At 39.6% G+C, this 13,420-nt stretch overlaps 1 protein-coding gene across 4 annotated transcripts in view; it reads right to left on the bottom strand.

Annotated features, from left to right (window-relative positions):
• Positions 1 to 13,420, bottom strand: part of ARHGAP6 (Rho GTPase activating protein 6) — a 336,609-nt gene that overhangs the window by 14,209 nt on the left and 308,980 nt on the right. For all 4 annotated transcript variants that reach the window (XM_037377475.1, XM_037377477.1, XM_037377476.1 and 1 more), the window contains 4 exons: positions 11,728 to 11,783; positions 7,873 to 8,023; positions 6,590 to 6,738; positions 3,116 to 3,295 (listed from right to left, as the gene is read on the bottom strand). In XM_037377475.1, the coding sequence (XP_037233372.1) occupies positions 3,116 to 3,295; positions 6,590 to 6,738; positions 7,873 to 8,023; positions 11,728 to 11,783 (536 nt within the window). The remainder of the gene's footprint in view (positions 1 to 3,115; positions 3,296 to 6,589; positions 6,739 to 7,872; positions 8,024 to 11,727; positions 11,784 to 13,420) is intronic.

Here is a 13,420-nt window from a genome sequence, read left to right as displayed (position 1 = left end):
CAAAAGGGTGGAGGGACCCTTTAAGCGTCTCCTTTGTGCTGTCCCTTGCTACTGATGTGGCACAGAGGCAGTGCACCACTGCCTCTGCAGCAGGGAGGCTACTGTAGCCTCTAACAGTGAAAGTAAGACCTTCCAGATACTATGTAGTGTTTCTTTGCCGCAGGGCTGGATCTGGACACTAAGAGATGAAAACGCACGACTAAACTGCTGTTCTCCATCCTCTATGCCAAGTCAATGACACAGTGTAGCCGAGTTGTGACTCCCTGCATTCAGCTGCTGGGCACAGTTCAGAGACTGGCAAAGAACATTCCTTTATATATTCCCATAAAACATTTTAATGCATCCCTAAGACTCACTGAAATGGTTAAGAATTGGACATGAGAGGCCTTAACATCATTAATGTCAACGAAGCAAGATTAAAATCCATCTTCTGTATGGAATCCACATTTGTGTATTACTGATATGAATGAAAAATGCTTAATAAAAACAGTCCCCACTATCCTTGGTGGTTCTGACAAACAGAATCTTCCTGATCCACCAACAGGTCAGAATCATTCCGAGGCTGTGGTCTGGGTGCCACAACAAATCTTGGTTTCCTACGTTTTATTTCACAAATGTTCCAGTTTCAGTGCTGAAGCCAATCAGCGTTTTATAACATCCCATACACAAAAGTAACAGGGGGGAAAAAAAACCAAGCCACAAAACCCCAAAACACCTTAGCAGCAATACATTGTATGTTATAGCTGTAGCTGAATGCTCCAGTCCAGATGTTTTCCTTTTTGTAAGCAGCACAAATGTCAAGTATAAACAGCAATTCTGGTTTGGCCCCACTGCTATGGGTTTGGAAAACAAATTGCTGCTGCTTGATTTCAAATGAATGGAGTTTTATTACAATTACATGTACAAATGTGATCTTTTCTTTTCAATGCACCTATTACGAAATGATGCACTGGGCTAATTGTTTTCAGAATACAAAGAGTCTCTCTGTGCTGCTGCTGAAAGCATGAAAAAGATGAAATAAACCCTGGTAGAAGCTTTATAAGATAGTAACAATAAGCAATTTAACACAATCAAGTATCATGTGTGTGCTTAGATATTACTCCAGAAACAGGCAGAACTTGCCATGTTGTTTGCTAAACTATGTCAATGGGAAGAGGGAAAGCACCCAGAGACGCTCAGCTGTTAGACATTTCTATAAATTTCACATCAATGTAGTTCAGCTTTCAGGAGAGCATCTGAGATAGGTTTGTCTTTCTATTATACACAGCTAGCTTCTCATTTTGAAATCTGATTCTAATCTCCCTCCACAATCTGAAAAGCTACTTTGGAAAACAAAAGAAAACTACTTTTTTTTCCCTGCACACTTCATTTAACCTTCAGATGAAAATGCAAGCACTGAAGAGATAAAGGCACAAATTCATCACAATTAAAAGAGACCATATGTAGGTTAGTCTAAACCTAGCCCCACTCTTTCCACACTGAAAATCAGAACGTGTGCCTAAGTATTAAGTACCGAGATGTGGCTGTGCTGTAAAATGTTCTTAAAGAGAAACAATAAGAAAACTTCAAGTATTGCAAGTATGCTTATTTAAGTATTATTTTAAACTTGCTAGTGCCATCCATACTCTGGGCCAGCAGACCTTCACACAGGAGTGCAGTTCTGTCACTGTCTTTTCCTGCTGTGAAAGGAAAAATAGCACCTAAAGTTTCCCCAAAATGTGAAAAGATTTAAAAGAAAAAGAAAAGAGAAAGAAAGAAAAAGAGAGAGAGAAAGAGAGAGAAAGAGAAAGAGAGAGAGAAAAAGAGAGAAAGAGAGAAAGAAAGAGAGAGAAAGAGAGAAAGAGAGAAAGAGAGAGAAAGAGCAAGAGAGAGAAAGAAAGAGAAAGAAAGAGAGAGATTGCTGAGTGTCTACTGGAACAAGAATAAAAATAAAGCAAAGGATGTAATGAAAGGCAATACAGTGTGAGGGAAACAACGAGAAAACCACAAGAAGTTCATTTGAGGCTAAGACTGATAGGCAGAGCTCGTGACTGTTTTCTCATGCTCTTCTCCCTGTTGAAATCTGGTAGACACCTTCCCCTTCCAGTACTATGTGGCCATTAGTCTCACATGCCCACAGTCCAGGGTTGTCCATCTCCCATCAAGGTATCCAGCACGAAACTTTGCCGGAGCAGTGTTCCTTCTGCTTTGGGAATCGATCTCCTCAGTGTAACATACAGTGCTGCTTAGTTTCAAGACACAACAACCAAAGCTATTTTTGCCTTTTCAAGACTGCTGATTTTGTTTAGAGGTGTATGCCTATTAAAATGAAGGCAGGCTAGTACCCACCACTAGGTCTGACTGGACTCTGCTACCCCAGAGCAGGGCATTCTCAGGCACAAACCACATTGATCTGACCTACAATTTTATAGACAAAAAGAGGAAAAGGTAAAGCCACAGAATGAACTGTCCAGCTGACTGCTAGGCATGAGGAATGTGATTTATCTAAGCTGCATCTTAAGTAAACAACATGTCCAAGTACAAGGTCATCATCCTTTTTACGAAGAACTTCCTTGTTTCAGCAAGAGAACAGAAAGGAGCTCAGGACCTGCACAGATTTATGTTTTACTCCTCTCATCCAACTGACAAATGAGAAAGCTTTGTCCTTCCTCCCCGTCCAACCAACAAGAATGCCTTTGGTAGGACAGGATGTTCCTTAAATTAACCAAGGATCTCTCACTCTCTGCAGAAAAATTGGCTCCCTGACTTCCAAAACTGATAGTTAAAAGGTCATTTTCAGTCTTGCCTTCAAAACCAATGAGCAATGCTGGTGCACTCTTTGGTATACAACTGAATAGCCAACCTCAGCATTTCCACAGACAGAAACCTTCTAAGGAAGATACTCTTCTCTACGTAGAAACCATTCCAGGCAAGATATAAGTACGTATTTTTAATACCGTTGCTTACTGAAAAGCACTCTCCTCAATAGATGATTACTTTTTCTACTAATAATAATTGACCCTAATCTAATGCAGTTTTGACAGTTTATTTCATCCTAGTCTACTAATACTAACCAGGTATTTTTTTCATTTCACTTAAAAATGCATAGAAGTAATGTGAAGAAATATGCACCTACCATGAAAAGGGCTTCATAGTTTTCAATCATCTTTTGTACGACAGCTATGATAGCAGTACTCTCTTCAGCTCGAGCTGAGCTCTGAACTGAGAATTCTTTGTCTGTAGATTTCTGCTTGTGCAACAAGTTAGGGCCAAAGATGGTAGCCAGGTTAAGTGATGTCATTTTGTTCCCAGTAATCTAGAAAACAGAATGCAAATGAGGTGGTGCCTCCCAGGGTCTAATGTATACAGATATGCATGCACACACATCTACACACACACACACATTCTCTCCCCCCCTGCTGTGATTTGGCAGATGCTTCATTCATCAAAAGCAAAGCCGAGTGCTAGTCAAATAAAAAAAATTAAGAATTTTCAGAAAAGTTGAAACACCTTCTTTGGATGTCTCTGCAATACTGTGGATTTTTTGGATATATTTTCAAATGGATTGGAGAAACAGAAGGTGGAAGTGGTGCCTACTCTTAATTCCCTGGAAGCTTGTCAGTGGCATACTTCTGAACTTGGGGAAACCTCCCTCCTACTTCACCATCTCAACATATTACTGTCTCTTAGGACCAAATACTGAAAACTGTTAGCTTTCTCAACTAGCACTCATGATTTGAAACAGATACAGGAAGGGAAAACACACTTCTGCCTGTTTAAACAGTTCAGACAATTAAGAGAGCATGCTCATTATTTTTATTTGTATTTTCCTGTCTTTTTGCTTGCTTCCTAGAACATGTCAAATGTTTACTTGTTGGGTGGATTTTTTTTTGGTTTGGTTTGGTTTTTTAGTTTTTCCTTACTTTTATAACTCTGTGATTAAAGAAGCAATAGTAACCTAATTTTGGAGAAAGTAGAAAGCTAGGAATACATACTAGACTAGAGAGAAATTACCTGAAAAAATGTCATATAGGTTATTAAATCAAAATTTTCATTATCATATTTGTGATTAGACTACTTTTTCCCCTTCTGTTCTTTTAACAGAGCAAAAAACAGGGGTCATGCGCTTCCTTTCTGTGTTTCCACTTGGTTGCTATTCTGGGAATGCAGAAGATGCCAGCAGTTTGCCTATATAAGACTGTAAGTGAATTTCAGCTGCTGACCCAGTATTTCTTGTAGGTGTTTGGTTTTTTTACAGAATAAAGAAATATCACAAGAGTTATTTTTCATTTGTTTCAGTTACATTTGAACTAATTAATTTTAAAAAAGGACTGGAAGAAGCACCAAAAAGAGGCAGTAAACATTGCATTTCAAGAAATGGGTGGTATCAAATTAAGTTTTTCAAGGTAGTAGTATAATTTTGGGTTTTAAGCTGGTTATTTACTGAATACTCTAGTCAAACTTACAACTGTGCACTGACTGTACCCAGTTTATTTTTTTTACAGAGCTGAACTAGACAGCATAGAGATGACAGTAAAAAGAGCTTTTCCTTTTATTGGTGGGACTGATGCGAAATCTTGGAAAGACATCAGCACTAAGTAGGCGCATGGGCAGTCATAACGAACATGTTGGCTCTTTGTTTTAGAGACTCATACCAGCATGACTATTAGTATGGCACACTCCCTTATTTGTGCACCGTGCACCTGGCTGTTTTTCAGGTGACCTGCTTTTTAAACACTGTCAGAGTACTAAGCCACTAAGGACGCACAGGCACACGGTGCCTCAAGTGTGCCAGGGGCAGCTTCTGGCTGGGCCTGGATCTGCATGTGCGGGCTGTTTGTACAAACAGTGAGTCTTAAGGGCAGCCTTGGGGCATCCCTTAAAAAAATGCTTTAAACATATCCACTGAAATTAAACGAATAAGTAATTTTAACAATGTTAGTCATCCATCTTCATCTTTTGTGAGAGAAGAACTTTTGAAATCGTGAAGAGGGCCTGCGTGCCAAAGCTTGGCTGTTTTCCTTCCAGTGATAGCAAACAATCTGATAAAATACTTTCTCTTGCCCTGTATGCCTTTATTCATCTAATGATTCATTAATAGCTTAAATAATTGTGAGCAGAATACTGTATTATCTATAAAGGTATCCAATTGCACATAATATTCCTGATACTCACAAAACTGCCAAGATAGCTTACATAAATTTGTCTTGCCAAAATACCTGTAGCAGAGCTGATCTACTGTTAAGAATGAAAATGCCTTTAATTCAACTATTGGATCAAACCAACTCTCTTAAGCAGCATCCTCTAGCCCTGCAACAAGATCCTCTTGGGTACATTCCAGAACCAACAGAGAACTCTTTGCAGGACCAGGGGGACCACAGCCTTAGCTGGCTTATACATGTTTTTAAGCACAGTAAAATTGTTAACAGGCTGCTCTTTTTAAATGTTTTCCATCATAGCGGTGTAGTTTGTTATCAACTCCTTGCTGAGGACAAAAATAACAGCATTTAAAGTGGATTTAAAAGCGCAATAGGCCTTGAAGTCACATACAGCACATCGGAAGTTAGGACTTAAGACAGAAATTTGGCAAAAGCCAGTCTCAAAGTGCCAATTTTTAAAACCAGCCAACTGCAAAAGGTGTCCAAATCTGACAGAAGTCACCATGGTTTTCCATCTGGAAGACGAAATTCTCCAGGAGTTTCAGAAGAGTCTCAGAAGTAACCTCAGAAGTAGTCTCCACTGCAGTTCAGAGGACAGAGAAGTCCTTCCCACAGATAAACCAGTACGATTTCGTCAAGCAGTGACAGACTGTATCTACCTCTTTCAAGGCTGAGAGTTGCCACCTTTTGCAGAGCAGCCCACTAGTTCAAGCATTTTTCCTGGCTGAATGTGGCAAGCCTGGATTTTCAGATCTTCTGTAGTGTGAATGGCGCAGATGCACACGCATGAATGAATGCTCAGCACAGTTCAGCCACATGGCTATGGGTGTTCTTGTCTCTGTGGGGTGGGTGCCCTCCAACCTCTCCACTGAAATTGGTCCCAATGCAACAGTAAGGAGGCCAGAAGGAAAACAGGCAAAGATGGACCCTGACTCCAACTAGTGATCAAGTCTGTCAGTTGCAAGGACACAGTTGGAGTTCCCGTCTGTATTTTTTATTCTTCACTACCCAGTGCACACACGGAAGTTAAGGTAACCCAGAAGTGTACTGCTATGTCCAAAGGTCATATAAGAAAGCAACAACAGAGAATGAAAAGAAAATGAAAAAGCACACTCTGGAATGCCTGAGACTTTCCTATGTGAGTATTTTTTCCACAGAATATAATAGGATAAAACAAGGGTGGGGATGGATGGCTAACATTAGATGTTCTTAATAAGGCAAATTACACTGTGAATCTCCCAAAGGAAGTGGTGGATGCTTTACTAATTAAGTCATATAAAAATTAAACTTCCACAGCCCTAAGAACTAAATGGCAAATGTGGAGGCAAGAATATAAAATGTCTCCCACCTTTCAGGGGTATGCCACCATCGTGTTTGATTCACAGCTTTAAAGATCTCTTTTCTGATCATTAATTAAGCAAAGCCAAAGGACACAAGTGACTAGGACTTACCTCCTGGCCATCTTTGTCTGTGGTGTCTTCTGCGTGGCCAGCCACTGTGGAGAGGAACTGCAGCAGCCGGTGCAGGGTATCGCAGTTACAGGGAGGTAGAAGATAAATGAGAAGCTGTAAGGTGCTTAGCTGTTCATCTGGCTCTAATACTAAGAGGGGAAAAAATACATTCTAAGAAAATTACTCCAACTAACCTAAAGGCAGAACAAATACACTGTTGCCAGCCCAAAGGAAGGCATAAGAATAGCTTTGTTTAAGGATCATTTTCCTTATAATGTCCAAAGAAAAAGAGAATACTCTAAGGAATTATCAAAGGTGTAACAAATACTGTTAGGGGATTTTTGCCTTAGTTGGTCAACTTTTTGTTCACAGGCTCATAGGATGTTTTCTCAGCCTATAAAAGAGCAAAATCCATGTTGCACACTTCATCATTGTCACTGGACACAAAAATTCTGCTTAATTTTCTACTTACTCCATGCACTTAGGTATAGTTGCTGGTATATACCAGGCACTGTGGGGAAGCGTTCCAGTCAGGTTTACACTCTAGTAGTTTTAAATGGGTTTTCTTACAATTTCACATCTTTCAGAGGTACTGGGAGACTGGAAAAGCAACTAGAGATATAAGGGGCATTCTGCAACCACCATCACTTTAACCATCTGAAACGCAATGGTAGCTAGTGACAAATGCGGGACAGAGGCAGGATCTCAGAAATGGGGGCTTGAAAGAATCTGAAGAACACATATGAGGCAGCAGTTTAAGCTTTAAGGGTCCAACTTTACTTTGCCCAAAATCTGTGACTCAGGTCTTAGGCAACACATTTGGGAGTACTTAATACGATGGCTTTGAGGACCATGAACTACAACAAAATTTGAACCTTTGAAGCTAGGTTTGTGAAGCCAGAAAGGAATTTTGGTCAGTAAACAGCTCTAAAAATTAAAAGCATTAATGGTGCTAAGATACCAGGATTCAAATGGGACTCTGTCATCGGCTATTGCTGAACCAATGACAGGGTCAGAATTTAACAGGTACACGAATCACCTATATACAAAGGCAGAAATAGGTATAATAAGTTAAATCTTTGTTGTTTTAGTTTTATGGGCTATAATTACACAATATGAAAACCAAGGAAAGACCTCAGCAAATTTATACTATACAAATATTTGGAGGAAATCAAGGGTAGAGTATTAAATGCAAAGAAAAAAAGAATATGGTTAGTAGAGAACAAAGAATTCAAACAGGTAAGCTTTTGAAAATCACTACATCAAGACGCTGTAGAGCTCACAGAGAGTGTTGATGAAAGGTGTATAAAGTTCTCTGGTGAGAAGCGGGTCAGGCATGTCACGCAGAAATTCCTTTAACAAAGCAGCAACATCATGAATGCTGTGCTCTTCATCTAATACAACATCTATGCCCCGGTCAAACTCTTCACGTAACTGAAAAAGATCATGACACAAAACCACAGTCATTTGTTGTCCCAATTAGTACATCCCAACACAGAAAACCTCTTAAGATGTAGATTGACTCATTTTCACTTTCCAGCTTGGACATGACTGGTTCTTGGTAAGGTCAAAGCTGTAATTCATGTCTAATTGCTGGTTATTCCATGATATATAACTTAAGGTTTGTACCAGACTGTAATAAAATACAATTCTTTCTTTCCAGCTAATATATGGCGCACTTTTATGAAAAAAATGTGCCCAAGTAAATATAATTTTTGCAGAAATGTAAGATTGATATCAAAGGTAGAAACCAGGGAGAATAAGGAGAACTGCAAGAAAGGCTTTCTTATACCATTTATTGCATTATTCCTACATTTTAGAACCAGAAGGACTAAAACTGCATTTCCAAAAATTTATGTTTTCGTACCAAAAAATTAATAAATAATGTTAATATCCATCAAACTCACACTTCTCTTGTGATTTAAGACTGTATTTAAGCATAAGCAGTAAGCAGCCAGGTTCACTAAGACTTCACAGCAGCATTTACCCACACACATCTTGTTCTGCCTTCCTAATTTAGTTATATTCACCAAGTGATCATCAAGGAGTTAACAGACAGCAAGCTAACACCATTATGAGGTATTGCTACTCTTTTCCAACTACAGTCCTCAGACAAATCCTGTATAATTCAGAGGCATCACACATCCCAAAGGCATAAGAATCCCTCTCCCACATCCAACATGCATTATGAAAAGATAAAAGCCTGCCTTTCTGGAGAGATTTCCCAGCACCAAGAACAGAATACTTTCTTCAGACTGAGAGCTCCACCTTTTACTCTGTTCCTTTTGAAAACAGTCAACATGTTTTAAAACTGTTTCCTAGGAAAACTCTGCATCTTTGTTAATATTATGAGGTATCATGATCTCACATATATCTTCTCAGAGAGTAAGCATATCCAAATCTTACTAAACAAGAGGAAATTTGAGGTACACACTTTCTTTACCAAGATTATTACAGACATCTCAAAAAGAAGAAAGAAGGTAAGTCACAACCAAACTATGTGTCTGTGATAATATGTGGCAAACCTTGACCACAGACAAATCTATCTTGAGTGTGTATAGTGTGGAAGAATGCAGAAAATCCCATATTTTCAGCTGAAAACACGCTTTCATAATGGGCGTGAAAGGTATTCTATAAAAACTACAGCCTCCTTTTTTATTTACTAAGACTACTTTTAACATTATTAATATCAGTTATTACTAATAATGAATAATTATGTTTATGAAGATCAGACATTGTTCTTCATGCTTCCCCCGCTGATTTGCGGTCAAAGATTTTCCAGCACCAACTTGGGGATTTCATTCCCAGCTGAATTCTGCTCTTCAGACTGGTGGCAAATGCAGAACATCCCTGTGGAGCCCCATAAATTACCTCTATTCAGAAGATTGCTCTGCAATTACTGCCCCAAAGCAGCTGAGGAAACAGATTAGCACTGCATCAGGAATTCAGACTTCCCAAATAGCTGTCTAAATCATAAATCGCTGTTACAGTCTTGAATATGGCACTTCTGATTTGATATCCTGTAAGGCCTCAGAGAAGTCCTAATTAGCACAGTATCAGATAATCATTGGTGAAAGATGGACACATTTCAGGTCCAGGTACCACAGCTGTTAAAAACTGTATTTCCAGGTTTAAACTTTAGGTCCCTCAGACTTGATTCACAGGGAACAGTTTCAGACTTGTGGAAAATATAGCTGGTGAACTACAGCACCCACTCCAGCTTAAGATGTGAGAGCTGAGGACATCTGTGCTGAGAGAGGGGATGCAAGAGCAGAGCTCCAGCCGTGTCACTCCTCAACCTCAGGGTCTAGCAGTTGGTTCACCTGCAGAGCTGCCACCAGGTCACCAGGCCTGGCACAGAGGGCTGCCCACCCTAAGCTCAGCAACAGTGCTCTGCTCAAGCATCTGTATAGTTCCTGGGCACAAGCTGGTACCTGGCATCCTGACGTACCAGACCTACCACCTTAAGTCAACGCTAGCTCAGGAATCTCTGTCCTACACCCCGCTGTATATAGAGGCAGCAGTTTGTAATAGATGCACTTGTCCTAAATTTTCTCTTCCTGCTCACCAAACAAAAACCCTGCTGGCACATGCATTTACTTATGTATTTACTGCAACAAACTACAGTTGAAATAGGGTATTTTATAACTGCGGGAGGAAGGGAAACAAAGCTATGCCTACTTTCTACACCAGAAAAACTAATGAACAGCTGCAAAAGCACAAGAAAATCTGAGTACTGGGTTTGGCTTTCCATGGTTCAGAACATGAGTGGAATTTTAATTGAATCCAGACTTTCCCATGTGTTCATGTTGACAGCATTTATTATTGTAACTGCAAAGGCCAAGCTGATGCTTCTATGTTGTTTAATGAAATATATTAGTTCACCTAGTTCAATAAATTAGTCCATGTAATAGAATACATAAATACCCAAATCTCTTGATTTCCTCAGCTTTTGAGAACACAGTAAAAGGAAGTGAAAGTCATTAATGTTTGAAGTGAGGCTTCATTTACAAGTAAATGATACAAGCCCTCTGCTTTTTCCCCAGAGGTGTGATGCAATTGTACTCGCCCCTGAATGACAATGTATGTTTTGACATTGAAGCTTGTAATGCAAATGACAGGCAACTTACTTTTCAATACTTTAGTTCAGTGTCGATCTAACAACTGCCTCTGCAGAACATGAATGATTTTAGATTTGTGTTATGCCAGCCACTCAGCAATAGAAACTGCTAGAGAATAAACTACAAATCAGTAGGCTACACGGTCCTACCAGCCAGAATCGAGTCAGTTTAGCCATCCAAGGTAACCTTCCAGAGTGCCAAATGTTATGCTGTGCAGTTTTTGCAACAAAGAACTATTACTCCTGGGATCAGATGCAGTCAAGCTTTCTTTTGCTTTCTTCTACTTGATCTTTTTGGTCTTACACTTCCTGGCAGGGGTGTTTTCCTGTAACTTTTCATCCCCTCCCTAAGCAACATGCAACCATTAGCTGCTCTCTACTGCTCTAGCTCAACATGTATTCCCAACTTCTGGGAATAACAATGTAATATCTAGGGCTGAAGAAATACCCACTTCTGACTTTGTCTCTGGAACCTAACTGTACACCATGTTTACTTTTTCAACATTTGGCTGAGATGGGTCTGCTCTGACCTTCAAGTTTAACGGGTAAAAGAAAGGTGATATTTTGGAGCAACAATATGAGGGTCAAAGAGATTGTTCTGTACTTGCATATTTTCTCATACTGTGAATTTTCCAAAAAAGATTTACAGTTTGGGTTTACTTTGGGAGCTTCAGCTGTTTCTGAGATAAAACTAGCAGCCAAGGTTTTTTTTTCCCTACAGTGCAACCTTTGGAAAATTTCATTGCTGTAGTCTATTTGGATCTCCAACCCTGTGCTGCTTCTCCAGAGCAAAACATACAGAGACTGTTAAACTGCTGAGAACCTGACAAGAATTTCACCAGATGTAAAAGATGGCTGGAAATGGCCTGTTGTGAGCCACGAAAAAAACAATAAAGTCACTGACCCAGAAAGCCTGAATTTCACCAGGTGACGGATGGGGAGGAAATCACTTAACAGAAAGGAATCAAGTTTGTTTGTATCATAGCTGATGAAGGAAAAGTGTATCCATATCACTCACCTGTCTTACTCTCTTTTTTGAGCTTCCAACTCTGAATATTCCTACTGTCTGGAGACCTGCAAGTATAGCACATCAGATAACTGTTTTGTTTCATTTCCTGCTGAAAATTACATTAAACCAAAGCAATTTGGGCTAAATGTGTACTTAAAAGAATAAAAAACTCACAGTGTATTTCTCTACAAGCTCGTACTTACCATGCTGAGGCAAAACTCAGTTGTCTTGGATTAAGAAGCCATCCACTGCAGTTTTTAAGAATCTCACATCACCTAACCTGCAAAATGGCATCTCAGTGACATTTCTTGTGATGCCATTTTGGTAGTGCCATGGCTACTCCATGAGGGACAGAGGTATGCAGAGAGGGAGGCACTGCTCAGCGTTTGGAGGTGACATTTTCAGGACTGACATCAAAGGAAACAGGCAATAAAATAACTAAATACTTGGGCACTAAGCTGTGTCTTTGGATACAGGAAGCAGCTGCTGTTTGGGGTTACCTGCTGGCTCTGTAGTGCCTGTCAAGACAAAGCTGAGAGTTTCCTTCAAAGATGTAAGTAGAGAACTCCGGCAGATTATGAGGGGGAAGAACTCTACCTGGGAGTTGTGTGCAGTTTATAGGGTAGGAAGAGCTATTATATAGAGAGAAAGCTATAAAGAAGTAGTGTTGTACTTCAGGTAAAGTGCAGGAGGTGTGCATCTTGTGTCGTTTAGACTTGAAGTGATTTGGAAATGGGTGTTGCCTGTTGTTCCATAAAGAAACAGCTCAAAGCTTCCTCGAGCCCTGTAGATACTATATACTATGATACAGAATATCAAACAAACAATAACGTAGTTGTTGAATGGGTGAACTTTGCTGAGTAACAGAAACTGAAAAATTTGAGTGTAAATACCACCTTAGAAGTGATGTGGTCTTTAGCAATGAGAATGTTGAATGGAAATCTTAGCGCCTTAAACCAGCTGTGTACATAACATCATTTTACAGTTATACATTTTTTTTGCAAAAAAGATTAAATTATCTATTAGCTTTGACAAGTTTACGGTCTAACAAAAGTTACTCTGCAACATTCATTTTCTCTACTGACGTACAGGAGATACAACCTTGCAAAACAAATGCATTTTAACAGCCATGAAGCTACATTTCCTTGCTAGAGATGCATAGCTTTGCAGCAGTTTCAAATTTTTATCAGAGAAATTCTGATAGGATGCTGCCTTTTAGTTTTTAGTCTTAACACAACAACTTGCTTCAAATATTCTCCTGTCTTTGGTTAACAGAAAATTACACTGATGTAAAAACATTTAGTAAACTCAGGAACATTGGCAGGGAATCATCTGAGATGGAGATACTCATATTGGCCAAAAACTGGAGACTGGTTACCAGCTCCCGCCCAAACATACAGGATTTGTTTTACACTGCGGGTCTGCAGGAAGTAAGCCTTAACAACTCTGGTACATGACCTCACGGAAAACGGAAGGTGAACAAGGCCAGGGTCTTTTATGGTTAAAAACAATCATTTTTTGTCATATAATGTTCAAAGTGATCATTTATAGTATTTGTGAAAAATCCCTAGGTGATTTGCTGCTGAAACATTGGCCTAAAGGACTTATGCATACAGGCAAGTATTTTCAGTATCAGAAGCTTGGTCCATCACATAGTCTGGAATGATGTTGCTACAGGACTGTTGCTAGAAGAGAAAGTCAT

This window comes from Falco rusticolus, chromosome 2 (assembly GCF_015220075.1).
Source record: "Falco rusticolus isolate bFalRus1 chromosome 2, bFalRus1.pri, whole genome shotgun sequence".
Taxonomy (NCBI): domain Eukaryota; kingdom Metazoa; phylum Chordata; class Aves; order Falconiformes; family Falconidae; genus Falco; species Falco rusticolus.
Note: the sequence above shows the minus strand (reverse complement) of the source record. Positions and strands in the feature narration are given on the sequence as shown.